This window comes from Leucopleurus acutus (genome assembly GCF_964270905.1).
Source record: "Leucopleurus acutus genome assembly, chromosome: 3".
NCBI classification, from domain to species: domain Eukaryota; kingdom Metazoa; phylum Chordata; class Mammalia; order Artiodactyla; family Delphinidae; genus Leucopleurus; species Leucopleurus acutus.
The window spans coordinates 133,087,636-133,102,127 of record NC_139145.1 but is presented as its reverse complement, the minus strand read 5'-3'; the positions used below and the strand labels follow the sequence as shown (position 1 = coordinate 133,102,127).

General features: G+C 40.6%; 1 protein-coding gene across 1 annotated transcript in view; it reads right to left on the bottom strand.

Moving 5' to 3' along the window:
- ANKRD55 (ankyrin repeat domain 55) overlaps positions 1-14,492 on the bottom strand; it is a gene marked incomplete at both ends in the record, with an annotated part of 101,120 nt that overhangs the window by 7,584 nt on the left and 79,044 nt on the right. Inside the window, 3 exons of the mRNA XM_082836799.1 lie at positions 2,945-3,585; positions 6,946-7,113; positions 12,651-12,835. Coding sequence (XP_082692925.1) covers positions 2,945-3,585; positions 6,946-7,113; positions 12,651-12,835 — 994 coding nt within the window. The remainder of the gene's footprint in view (positions 1-2,944; positions 3,586-6,945; positions 7,114-12,650; positions 12,836-14,492) is intronic.

The window sequence follows — 14,492 nt, the reverse complement described above, 5'->3', positions numbered from 1 at the left end:
AGAATGAGTGAAAGAACTAAGGTCCTTTCCGTTTAAAACTTATGATTTTGTATCTAAACATGAGAAGAAAATCAATTTAAAGTGAGTTGTATAATCCATGTACCTTAAAGTCCATTTATAGGCTGAAGATTCTTGGGAGTTTATCTTGTCATGACTCAGTTACCTAGGATGGCTCCTAGTTATTATCAGCATTCAAAAACATTGGTTGTTGGGGCTTCCCTGGTGGCGCAGTGGTTGAGAATCTGCCTGCTAATGCAGGGGACACGGGTTCGAGCCCTGGTCTGGGAGGATCCCACATGCCGCGGAGCAACTAGGCCCGTGAGCCACAACTACTGAGCCTACACGTCTGGAGCCTGTGCTCCACAATAAGAGAGGCCGCAATAGTGAGAGGCCCGCACACCGCAATGAAGAGTGGCCCCCGCTTGCCACAACTAGAGAAAGCCCTCGCACAGAAACAAAGACGCAACACAGCAAAAATAAATAAATTAATTAATAAACTCCTACCCCCAACATCTACAAAAAAAAAAAAATTGGTTGAAAAAATAAATGCTTTGGTACAGGCATGGCTAATTATTTGACATTCCCTTGGAGAATTCTGCTTCTCCTTTTCTGCCCCATAGGACTTTTCAAGTTACTTCATTGGAAAAGTGAAACAAATCCTCAAACCAATTTATTGAATTTCTTTTTATTTTAAATAATATAGAAGGTTTTAGATGGCACATGTGACAGAATCTACTAGCTCTCTATCCAATATCTATTCTCTTTTTCCTCCTAGAAACAAAAATCCAATTTTGGAGGGACGGTCATGTGCCCAGTTAAAAGGATCCGATTCCCAGTCTCCCGTGCAGATAGGCATGATCATGTGACTAAAGTTCTGGCCAACGAAATGGAAGCAGACTGTGGAATTTATGGGAGATAACTTACTAATGGGAGCTAATTCAGCTGGCGGACATCCATTTCCGCCCCACCCCCCTTCCTTCCTCCTGCTCTGTCAGACATTATGAAATGTGCAGTGATGCAAAGGATGAAAGGCATAGGTTAAGTTGTAGAGCATACAGATGGAAGGAGCCTGGGTCTCTGGTGATCATGGATTCCCCAAGCACCTGGGAACCATCACCTTCGACTACTTTCATATGAGAGCAATAAACTTCTATGCTGTTTAAGCCACTGTTACTTTGGATTTCTGTTACAGGCAGATGAACCCAATCCTAACTGATATAGAAAAGACAGCCCAAGGCTGTCCTGGGAACAGAAAAAGAACAAGACTTTCACAAATTTCAAAAAATTTTCAAAAAGAAGATATTAGCCAAGACAGGACTAACTCCAGAAAGCAGGCTGAGTCAAGGCCCTGGAGGCCACCAAAGTGTCAAAGACAGCAGATCAATATGTTTTCTTCCTCACCCTTCTGCAGAACACAAGGAAAAACCACCCACGCTTCAGTGCTTAGTGGAGGAAGTAAAATCTTGAGGGAAGTTTTTCTCAGGAAATAGCCTTCATGTGTTTATTCCTATCTATCCTGTGCTTAAAAACATATAAATATGTATGAGGGAAGCCATACTCTACCTCACGGGTTTCAGGCATCAGGCACATGAAGATGAGTGAGGAGAGCCAGACTCATGCTGCATATTAAACGGGAAGGAATATTCCTTATTTCCAAAGATATACTGTGCTCCTCTACTTCTTAAAATATACATAGGCCCCTTGGGCTTTCATTTTTCTACTTCTGAAATAAACATGGTTCAAGCAATATATCATTTTTCCTCTTAACCCTACTATAAGAAAAACAACAACAGAAACTTGTTGATAAAGAACAACTGACACTCCACGGACAGATACAGGAGAGTGGTGCAGACTGGGTTGAACTGGGGACAGTGATGTCCAAGTGATGTCGATGGGGATAGTGGTTACTCAGATCCAGGCAGTTACTGCCAAGTGAAATTTGGGTTCAGTGTTGCCAGACTTTTCAACTTCTCAAGAGAAGCTGGAGTTTTGAATTTTTATGTCAAACTTCATGATTTTTAAAAACTAGTCATTAATTCACTTGATTACTGCATTAGTAATGAACTGATTTTGGAAGTTGTTTTGCAGCCTCTGCTTTAGAACGATAGTTCTTAGTCTCTGGTATACATCAGAATCACCTGGGGGCCGTTAACAAAGAAATAAAAATTTTAGTGTGATACATTTGTTTAACACAAATGTTAAATGGGAAAATAGGTACGTATATATTGCTTGCATGTGTATAAAAATATAGATTCTTTAGTGTGATACACTTATTTAAAATGTATATATACATATATATTTAAATATGTATAAAATATCTCTGGAAGGTAAACAAAAAATTAATAACATAGCTTTGGATGAGGGGTGCTCGGTAGCTGGGGCAAGAGGCAGGAGGGAGAATTGCCACGTGACCCTTTGGTGTGTATGGAGACCTGAGCCACACATGTGTGAATGTGTTCTCTTTCTACACGTATACATAGAAGGCATTGCCATTTTCCCTTTTGCCTCACCAAGATCTTGGTTCAGTAGTCCTGGAGTGGTCATCGAACACATGATTTAAAAACAATCAATCACACAAACAAATCAACCCCTCGTAGGTGATATTGCCAAGTATCCCTGCTTAAGAATACTTGCTAGCGGAAATAGTAATATTCCTGCTCTAATCTGCCAGTCACCACACATATCTGCTACGATGAGATAAGATGAGAAGGCACATACTTTTACTTGATGATTGCTCTCGAGGTGGAAAAGCAGACTGTTTCCATAGCCTGGAAATCCTGAAGCCAGTACACTCAAGGGAAAAAGGTAGCCTAATCACCCATTTCCATTCTGCCCCTGTCCTCTAGGCCACCTACTGTCACTCCAGTTCCTAACCCAGGACTACACAACACATTTCTTGTATAGAATCTGTCAGAAATGAGAAAGAAGGAAGCAGGGACATTACCTGATGAAGGATTATGTAGATGAGGAAGATGTGGCGGCCCTGACACCTCCTGGTGACTGGATCTGCCGGTAAGCAACCTGTCTAGCAGCTTATCAGAAGAAGACACAGTCCAAGCTTTATAGAACACCTGGTTATCCAGCAATACCTGGCAGCCAGTTCTGTTGTTCAATAAATCCTGCTCACTTCGGCTTTTCTGAGATTGCTGGGCAGCATGATGAGTACCAGAGCTCAGGCCAGCATGGGAAGTGGCCCCCTGGGAGGCTGTCAGGAAGTTATGGCCTAGGGTGATGGGTGGGAGACTCTGCGTTCTGATTGGCGGAAGTCCTTTATGGGCCAGAGGCTTCTTTTCTGGCAAGTGATATTTTGAATTCTCTGAGGTCCTCTTCTTAAAGTCAACCATAGCCACCTGATCACCGGGCTGTTCTTGGCAGTTGGTATCCATGTTGCTGTCAAAGGTGGTGATGATGTCATCAACTTCCGAGGTGGGCTCCGCCCTGTGCCAGTCCCTGCAGTGATCTTTCTGATAGGCCCTCTGCTCTTCTTTTTTGTTCCTGCAGAAGATTTGATTGAGCATGCTGAATCGTCCCTCCTTCTTCTGGGGTCTACTCTTCTGGGAAGGAAGGGGTCGAGTAGGCTCTGTTCTATGGGAATATAAAATAACAAGGATGCTATGTGAGGGCAGGAAGTGGAGACACCAGCAGTAACCACACAACAGACCTCCCTCTATTCCATCCACCTGAGCAGGTTGTCTGAGATCATCCACAGACACTCGAAGCCCTCTCAAGTCAAAGGTGATGTGCAAGAGCTACTCACAACCTCCTTGGCCATCCCCTTCCTTGCCATGGTCAGTTCTCTGTCCAGTTAGAACATTTCTTAGTTAGATTTCACCTGCTCCCTCAGGAACTATCCTTTCAAAATTTGTCTTCTCCCAGGGATTAAGTAAGCTGAAAATACCTCAAAGTATTACTGTTCTCACTTCTTAAGGACAGTCAGTAGGAGTGCAAGCTTTAAGTCAAAGAGATGAAGGCCAAATGTGGAGTACATTTGGCCTTCAGGCTTCAACTAGCAGCAGCAGGTCGGAGGTTGCAGATGTCGGAGGAGTGTGATTTTAGGCTTTCTTTGAAAGGGATCCCAGGAGATCTGGGCAGAGCTCTGATAGGAAGCCTGCCCATTTTACGCTGTTTGTGTGTTGTTTCTTGTTGAGCTTTTAGTAAATTTCCTATTGAAAAAGTGTACTAAAGGAAGCCGAGGAGAGAAGCTTTTGTCTGGGCTTCAGCTGCAGAAGAGGAAGTGTGTATTCCAGAGGTTGGGCGTGGCAGGAGAAGAAAATGAGCAATGCCCAATGAGCAGGCAATTTCTAAAGGAAAAAACGGTCAGCAGCTGTCTGGCTGGCTCTTCCTGTGTGGAGAGTTTCCCTGAGGCACTATTCTGTTTTTGTTCCTTGGAAAATTCTGTGTTGTTCTCTTCTGAGGCCACAATTGATTTAATGCTTTCTGTGGTATGAGTTAATGATGAAAACTGACTGTGTTCATGCCCTAAAAGCCAGATTGCAACATTATTCTTTGGAGTGAGATATTGTAATATGTAATTTGAAAAAATCACCCCTCATTTTGGCTGCATATAATGAATGGTTTTTGTTTTTGTTTTTTTTTCTGCAGGTCACACAGTGTATAAATGAATCTTTATTCCTGTGATATATTTTTATCCTCCTTTCACCTTCCAATAGGCTTTTTGAAATATTAAACACAACTTCTGGACTCCTGATACTACCAGAGAGAACCCCAGGAGCTCTCTAGCATTCTTTCAAGTTTCCCCATACAGAATATGCCCCTGTGCTAACTGAGGCTACTTCAGCATCTTCTGTAAACAATCTCCTCCTCTTAAGGTTGTGATTTTGGTCAGTGGGTCTCAAAGTATGGTCCACTGAACCTGGAGGTGAGGGCCCTGATAGTCTTCAGAAGTTTCATGAGGTTTAACCTATATTCATAATAATATCACTTCTCACCAGTGTTTTGTTTTTTTGTTTTTTTTTTTTTTTTTTTGCGGCGGAGCACAGGCTCCGGATGCGCAGGCTCAGAGGCCATGGCTCACGGGCCCAGCCGCTCCGCAGCACGTGGGATCCTCCCGGACCGGGGCACGAACCCGTGTCCTCTGCATCGGCAGGCGGACTCTCAACCACTGCGCCACCAGGGAAGCCCCTCACCAGTGTTTTTTCCACTGGTCTGCTTTTTACACCAAGGGTGCAAGAGAGCAAGTGGGTGGAACTGTGGGCTCCTTGGCACAAATCAAGGTAGTAACAACAATAGACTTTCATTAAGAAAATTGCCATTAAACTTAATAATGTCCAGTAAATGTTATTAATTTTACTAAATATTGATCCTTGAGATACATTTTTTCAATAAAATAGGAAGTACTCATAAACAATTCTACTATATACTTAAGTACAATGGTTGTTCTGAGGTAAAACATTTGTGCCGTTGTTGGGAGTTGCTAGCTGAACTAGACACTTTTTTCATGAAACATGATTTTTATGGCTTATAGGCAAGCTGTGGTTATCTGGAGTTGGGCATTTGATTTCTCAAAAATGAACAAAGTGAGCCTGTCATTTCAAGGTAAACAATTGACATTAATTGTTGCCAATGACAAAAATCTAGCTTTCAAGCAAAAATTAGAATTTTGGAAAATTTGTATGCACACTGTGAGCTTGACAGCTTCCTGATACATAGAGGCTTTTCTGATGAGATCAGTGGTGATATTAACAAATGTGATTTTTTTTCTGGTATTGTATAATGAAATGTACTATTTGGAAGATCTTCATAACTAAGTAAACCAATATTTTCCAAATGACCAATGCAAGATATTATAAAATCATGCATAGATGTAAGACACATTTACAGTGCTAGAGAGATGAATGGATTTTAATGTAACAGAATTCAAAAACTTCACTGATATGGTGACAGAGTCCACATTGCCACTAAGCTTTAGGAAACTACTACTTGTCAAGTTTTGGCGTAGTATCAAAGGAAAAGTATCCACAGTTATCTGAAAAGGCTCTTGAAATACTCCTCCCTTTTTCACCTACATATCTATGTGAGGCCAGATTGTTTTCATACACTTCAGTCAAAACAACCATATTGCAATGGATTGAATGCAGAAGCAGATGTGGGAATGCAGCTGTATTCTATTAAGCTTCTATAAAGATATCAAAGAGATTCAAAGAGCAAAGTAGAACAAAACTGCTCTTCTCATTACATTTTTTTTGGTTTGTTTTGAAGAATGGGTTATTTTTTAACTAAAAATATGGTATTAATATTAACTTGTAAATGTAATGGGTTATTACTTTAAATTAATAACAAAATATTTTTTCAAAAGTTTCTCAGTTTTAATTTCTAATGCCATAAATATTGATAGGTGTAACTCACATAAACAAAAGCTCTTTAGGGTCCTCCATAATTTTTGAAAGTGTAAAAGGGTCCTGAGAACAAAAAGTTGGAGAAACGCTGATTTAGGCAAAAGAACAATTAAGGGTATATGGCATACTCTAGGGCCTGCGTGCCAGAACTACTGAGCCCGCGTGCTGCAACTACTGAAGCCCACGCGCCTAGAACCCATGCTCCGCAACAAGAGAAGCCACCGCAGTGAGAAGCCCGCGCACCGCAACGAAGAGTAGTCCCCACTCGCTGCAACTACAGAAAGCCTACGCGCAGCAACGAAGACTCAATGCAGCCAGAAATAAATAAATAAATAGTATATGGCATAAAGGGACGAGGAAAGGGAGAAAAAGGAAAGAGAATTCAGTGAATATTAGGCTGATGGATTCAGGCTTACTACTACCATTTTGCTCCACAGCGTCAAGGACATGTCATTACATGTTAGATAATGGCAAACACGATTATTAAGTTATTGCTGATTTTCTGCTAGTTTTGGCAGTTTAAACAATTTCATCCAATTTTATAAATCTTTGAAAGGAAGAAAAAATGAGTGCCTCCTGGTGCGCTCACCTGCTCTCTTGGGAGAGGAGCTTGACACAGGCCGTGTGACCGCAGTACAGGGCATAGGCCAGGGGTGTGCTCTCACTGATGTCTCGCAGGTTGCTGTCTATGCCCAGCTCCAGCAGTGACTGCACACAGTCTGCCTTTCCTGCAGCTGCAGCCCAGTGCAGAGGTGTCCTGGGGGACCACAGGGGAACAGCATAAGTGTCTGAGCACATGAATGGTACAGGTTACTTAGCTGGCAACAGCTCCTGCTTGAAGTTGGGTCATGGCAGGAAAGACTTGTTGCTATTTACAGTGTGGAAATGGTATGTATTAAATGGGGCTTCAGGATGATGGTGTATGTGTGTAAGGGCCTCTCCTCTAATTCTGATATTCTGTGGCCTTCCACCTGCTTTGGTCTTTCTGAGAATTTCCTAGAAGAGGAAGTAGTGGGTCAAAGGGTATGAACAATCATAAGGCTCTTTATACATAGTGCCAAACTGTGCAGTTCCAAAAAAACTGGCTCAATCTCTCCTCCTACTAGCTGTGTCCCTACTCCTTCCCAATATTGTATTATCACCATCTTTAAAGACTTTTGCCAACTTGGTAGGCAACATGGTACTTCAGTGTTGTTTTCTTCTGCATTTCTTTAATTAATAGTGGGGAAGAACTTTTGAAATATATGTTTATTTGCCATTTGAGTTTCTTCACTGAAATGATTCTTAATGCCCTATGCCCATTTTTCTATTAGATTATTAGTTTTTCTTACTAATTTATACGGGTTTTTAAAATATTTAAGGTATCAATTTTTTTCTAGGTTATGTTTATGAAAACATTTTCTCTAATTTGTTACTTAGCTTTTAATTTTTTTTTTTTTTTTTTGGCGGTACGTGGGCCTCTCACTGTTGTGGCCTCTCCCGTTGCGGAGCACAGGCTCTGGACGTGCAGGCTCAGCAGCCATGGCTCACAGGCCCAGCCGCTCCGCGGCATGTGGGGTCTTCCCGGACCAGGGCACGAACCTGCGTCCCCTGCATCGGCAGGCAGACTCTCAACCACTGCGCCACCAGGGAAGCCCTTAGCTTTTAATTTTTTAGTGATTTTCCATAAAAAATTTTAAGGAATAATCACATTTATTTACCTCTTCATTTTTGGTTTGTTTCATGATTTTATGTTTTAGAAAGTCCTTCATCAGCCAGAAGGTGGATGAATATTCATCAGTATTTAAACCTTGTTAAATGGCAAAACTATTATTTTCTTAAGGAAGAAAAAAAAAAGCCTGAGACTGGAAGAAAATATTTGCAAACTGCACGTTCAACAAAGAATTTGTATTCAGAATATGTAAAATATTCCAAAACTGAATAGAAAAATACACACGCCAATTAAAATAAATTAGCAAAAGATCTGAACGCTTTATCAAAGAAGATGCATAAATGGTAAATAAGCACATGAAAACATGCTCAATAACATTTGTCATTAGAGAAATGCAAATTAAAACACAATGGGATACAACTACATATTTATTTAAATGGCTAAAATTAAGAAAAAATAAAATGAATGTATATATAGTATGTGTCTGTGTGTGTGTGTGTCTGTGTGTGTATAACTGAGTCACTGCTGTACAGCAGAGATTGGTACAACATTGTAAATCAACTATACTTCAATTAAAAAAAAAAATTGGAAAAAAAAACCCCCAAACCTGGTGATACCAAAGGCTGATGAAGATTCAGGGTAACCTGAACTTTTATACATTTTTGGTGGGAATACAAAATGGAAACAGTCACACCAGAAAATAGTTTGTCAGTTCCTTCTAAAGTTAAACATACTTACCATATGACCAAGCAATCTCACTTCTAGATATATAGCTAAAGAAATGAAAATTTATGTTCACACAAAAACTTATACACAAATGTTTATAGCAGCGTTATCCATAATTGCCTAAAACTGTAAACAACCCAATGTCCTTCAATGGGTGAATAGACAAACTATAGTTCATCCACAAAATTGAATCCTACTCAGCAATAAAAAGAACAGCCTACTGAACATAGATGAATCTCAAGTCATTCTACCAAGTGAAATAAACCAATCTCAAAAGATTACATACTGTATATTTCCATTTATATAACATTCTGGAAAAGGCAAAACCCAAGAGACAGAACTAATCAGTGGTTGCCAGAGCTTAGAGATGGGGGAGGCCTTGACTACAAAAGGACAACCTGAGGTGATGCTGGAGGTGACAGAATTGTCTTGAATCTTGCTTGTGGTGGTTACATGAATCTATGCATGTGTTAAAATTCATAGAACTATACATCAAAAAAAAAGTAAATTTACTGAATGTAAATAAAAAGGAAACCAATATTTTCTTCTAGATTTATTTGGATTAAAAAAAAAAACTGCACGTGTGTCTGTATGTGTATTTTGATAGGTGTGGTGAGGCCTGGAGCCAGTCTGACCATTTTTCCAGTTACATAGCCAACTTTTCTCAACACCATTTATTAGTGCAGTGGGATCATATTTTGAGATCCTGACCTATATATGTACTTTTCTACCCTTCCTCTTTCCTCATTTAAGGATATGGTTGATTTTATGCTCAACCTCAGGGGAGGGATATAGCAGGGTGGATAAGAGAAATAGTCAGTGTCTTTCTGTTTCCAAAAGCCAAGCCCAGAACTGAGAGCAGATTTGGAGTAAATTAGCTCCCCAGCTGTAGAAAGAACTATCAAGGCAGATGGGACAAGAAGGTGATAAGAACATGAAGGACCACTGGACCCAAGAGCAAAGGGGACCCGAACCTTGCTTCCTTGCAGAGATGCTGGGAAATGGGTGGTGGGGGATGTCTGTGTGGTGTGCCTGGGCAGTGGGACCCTGGGAGGCTAAGGAGGGGCACAGTGAAAGAGGACATGCCTGTGAATGGGGTTTCCCGTGAAGAGAGTGGCTACTCTTCCTGTCAGTCACTCTGGGAAAGGATCAGTCCTGAGGCAGGAAAGGAGGGCATGGAAGGCCTCTTCTTGGCTTTACTCTGGGGCTTGACCGCTGGCAGAAGGCCACCCCTGGGAGAGCCAAGAGGTCTCTCAGACATGGAGGCAGCCTGCGGGCCGGGCATCTGTGAAGGGGCTTGGGTCTTAGTATTCGGAGAGTAGCCATGTCCACAGTGCGACCACAGTCCCCATGGTAAATCGTGTCCTCTGTCAATCAAGCATCCTTTTCCTCATGTTATGATATGGGCAGAAATTTGAGAACCCTTAATAGGAGCGTATATTTTTTCAACACAGTCATCAATCACACTGCCTATTTGAACATGTAGCAGATATGATTCATTCCATTCTGTGTGAGTGAGGACTCCAAACAATATTTATTATGAAACAAGATGAGGCATCAGCCATATTATGCCTTCCTGCTTAGAGAATATATTGCCCATAAATTCAGTAGATGGAGGGCTGGATATCAATGGAGTCAGGTTTACCAACACGTGACAATTCTCTCTGGAGCATTGTGAAATACTCCTTTACAACAATTGCTAAGAGTGACTGTTTTAATTCTTCTGGCCATCAACATGGAAGAAGTAGTCCAGAAGGACACAGGGAAAAATATTATTTTGCAGAGAAACAGGAGAAGCATAGATAACTTCTAACTAATACACATAGAGCCTTCGTGGGCAATATGTAGCATCCAATTTCAGGTTATCTAAGCTGTAGCTCCTTTCTTATCTCTAAGCTTCAGGATAGTCCTACAAACATAGCAGACTGGGCTCAGCTATCACAGTGAGGAGCTGGAGAATCAGGGCCCATGATTCAGAAGAAATTCATCAGAGACAAGCAGTGGGCGATGAGGTGGTCTCTGAAGGGCAGGAGATGATGGGTACAAGAATGCAGTGTTGGCTGGAGTGTCAGAAGCCAAGGAACGATTTATGGAACATGCAAACATTCTCTAGATAATTCCCAGATATGTGTAAGTAGGAGAGTTTGATGAAAGACTCTCCCTCCTGAAAATAAATGACTTGGGTACTAAAGGAAAGTATGACCTCATAGACTGACGAAATTTGGGACATTTAAGCTACACAGGCTATTTATGAGTTATGTGTTCTGTGCCATCAATCTTAGGCTAGTACCACCGTGTTTTAAATGTCATAGATTTATGATGTGTTTTAATATCTAGGAGGACTAGTTTCCCCATATTTTCCCTCATCCTCGTTTTTGTTTTTTTTAAATCATTGCCTTATTTTTCTTCTCTTTCCTCAAAAACTGTCTCTCCACTGGGGGGAAAAAAAAAGAAGGAAAGCAAAGTCACAATTATTGCAAATGCGTTAAGTACTTAAACCTATGAAAATTTTGAAAAATTCTATACTAATACAAGCTTACAGTTTCAATGTGAAGGCACAGCTACACAATGCAGGATGCAGAAACTGAAACAAAATGAAGAGCAGGTTTTGATTAGTGCATGCAACACATGAGCTGAACTTTGGAGCAGGAACTAGACCTTTCTTGAGATTTTACTTCACTTTGAACCCTTGTAGGACCCAATCTTTTGCCTTTTCTTTCTGCCCTTGGTTTTTCCTTCTTCCCTGAGGCTGGGGGAACTAAATTTTCTCTGCTAAGCATGTGATAATGCAAAGTGGGAAATACTCTATTCAGAGCTGGTTCTACAAGTATTTTGAAGTAGGCAAACTGTTTTCTAGCCCTCTTTTCCTAGATGTGTTCTTCTCTTCTCTTTTTGGATCATTCACCTTTTCTCCTCATGTAACTAAGTCCTATTACTTTCTTACCTGCTCAAGTTCAACATCTGCTCTTAGGAAAAGGTATACTTTCAATGATTTATACCTTAATTTTAATTAAAGTCATCATGTTAACCATCTCCAGCTTCTGAGACTTACTGGAACCCAAGAATTTTTTCCCCCTGTGTTATAAGGATTTCAGATATCAGGAAGTAGGAAGTGCTTCTTGGGGCATCTAAAATCATGATAAGTAGGTGGCTAGATTTGCACTTCAATAGAAAAAGGTAAACAAAACTATACGTAGTGTACAAGCCTTATACTCATTTTCAATAGTCTTATTTGTTGTTATATTATTCTTATATTTCCATTGAGTCTATGCCTAACTGAAAGAAAGGTTAGATACACATAGTAATTGAAAAGTTCTAATAGTTGATTATGGATGAAGGGCATGTAGGTAAAAAGCTCTGTTTAGAAGTCAAGGGTACAAGTTTTCAGTTAGTTGCTAAATACCTCTGAGGCAAGTCTCTTTACCTTTCTGGACTCAGCTTCCTTTTCTATGCAAATACATCTTTAATTACTGAAGAAACCCAAAGCAGAACCCTGATAAGGTCACATCTAGTTCTGAACACAAAGCCTCTATTATGCTCTTCTCTGGATAACAAGAGCTTGTTGACTTTATGACATAATCTAGGAACAAAGGAAAAGAATTAAGACTTACTGTTAAAAACAAAAAGCGCCTATAGTAGGAAGCTGATATACAGAAGGCCTTCTGAGAACACTGAGAACGGTTAGCAAAAAGTGGAAAGTCTGACAGTACTGTACAGTCATGGTGTTTCTCTTCATAACAATGATTTTTCCTGCCCTGACTAAAATAGAGCAGCTTTTATTGTCACAAGCACATGTATAAATATTACTGGCAGTAAGGCTATAGTCATACAGGATAACTCCTTAAACATCTTCTTTGAGATCAAAATTTGGAAAAGATGACTGGTAGTTCCCCACATTTCTGAGTTGCCATGGATACCTGTCGTCCACATCCAGAGCCTGCAGGTTGCACTCAGGGAATCTTGCCAGCTCGTTGATGATGTCACTGAAACCTGCTGCTGCGGCGATGTGCACACACGTCTTCCCACTCTCATCGTCGTAGTTGATTATGGACGGACCCTGGTGATGGCTCAGAATGATGGAACACAGAATTCTATTTCCACTCTGGAAAACAGAGTCAAAGAAAGCTCATTAGGTACAATCCAGTGCTCTTCCCTGTCTATGCAAATTAAGATAAAAATTCAAAGCAAAAAAATTCAAAACAACAAAAAAATAAAATTCATTTTATCAAACCCACAAACAAATTTCCACTTGTCTCAAGTCACTGCAGGGATTTTTGTCTCCTGTAGGAGCTAAATTGTCTTCCATAATCAGTGAACTAAGGAGGACTTAAATACAGGTGTAATTGACTGACATCAGAGCTAGCACAATGGGTGGGCCACCTAGATGACTTCCTCATTAAATATATTCGTTTTGTTTCCCCCACTTGCTGTAGAGGTTAATCCCTGAGAAGCTGGCAGAGTTAATGTTAATGTTAACAAAATGACTATGACGAGTACTGACTAGTGACATAATGATGATCAGAATGATCTGGTAATGGTCAAATTGCTATAAATTGCATGTAATCTAATTGTCAAAAATCCTTTGTGAAAAGAAGTGGGTCATAATTTAGTAGCTAATCGATAAAACGAAATAAAAACAAATAAGTATGAAAAGGAAGGAATTTTAGGCAACCATCTAAACTGGGTTCTTCTTTCTGTGTAGGTGTATGATAAGTTTTTATCTTATCTTTTTTTTTTTTTTTTTTTTGGCTCTGTGGGTCTTCATTGCCGTGCATGGGCTTTCTCTAGTTTCCGCGAGGGGGGGCTACTCTTCCTTGCAGTGCAGTACGCGGGCTTCTCATTGCGGTGGCTCCTCTTGTTGCAGAGCATGGTATCTAGGGCGCACAGGCTTCAGTAGTTGTGGCGCACGGGCTTAGTTGCTCTGTGGCATGTGGGACCTCCCAGGGCCAGGGATCGAACCCATGTCCCCTGCATCGGCAGGCAGATTCTCAACCATTGCACCACCAGGGAAGCCCTTATCTTATCTTTGAAGGGAGGCTACTCTACACTCTTTTTAGTAACCTGTCCCAGCCTTAAAAGTCACCAGCTCTTTCTTGAGAGTGTCCTACACCTCTTCAGCTTGAACAAATGAGTAAGTAAATGCTGTGCATGTTACCTTTCATTGGACTGAAAAATACAAAAAACACTGCATAAGCATTTGCAATTTTAGATGACAATAAATCCTCAATGGCCAGTAAATTCTAGTTTTATCTCACACAGTGGAAAAGTCTTATCTTTCAGATTTCTCCTGATATCTGTGTAAAGATTATAAAACAGTCCAAATAATTCATCAGCATTTTAATTTTCTCAGTGAATCTATAGAGACACTGCATCTCCACGCAGCAGGGAAGAACGGAGGTCTCTAGGAGGCGTGAGGAGCAGGTTACAGAAACGGCAGAGACACGCTCTAGTTCTGGGGGCCAGGAGCCAGGTCACGTGCCAGGCTCAGGGTCCTGGGCAGAAAGAATGTTGAACATTTTTTTTTTTTTTAGCATCTTTATTGGAGTATAATTGCTTTACAATGGTGTGTTAGTTTCTGCTTTATAACAAAGTGAATCAGCTGAGAGTGTTGAACTTTTTTAAAGCTGCAATTCTAATACATTCCAAGTGCTATTCCACAGCCACCTCCTAATAAATTTTCCCATGTAACATTTCTTTTGGCATTCCTCCCACTTTATTATCCCAGTTTATTTGACCCCAGGGCTGTCTTTTAGAACCTC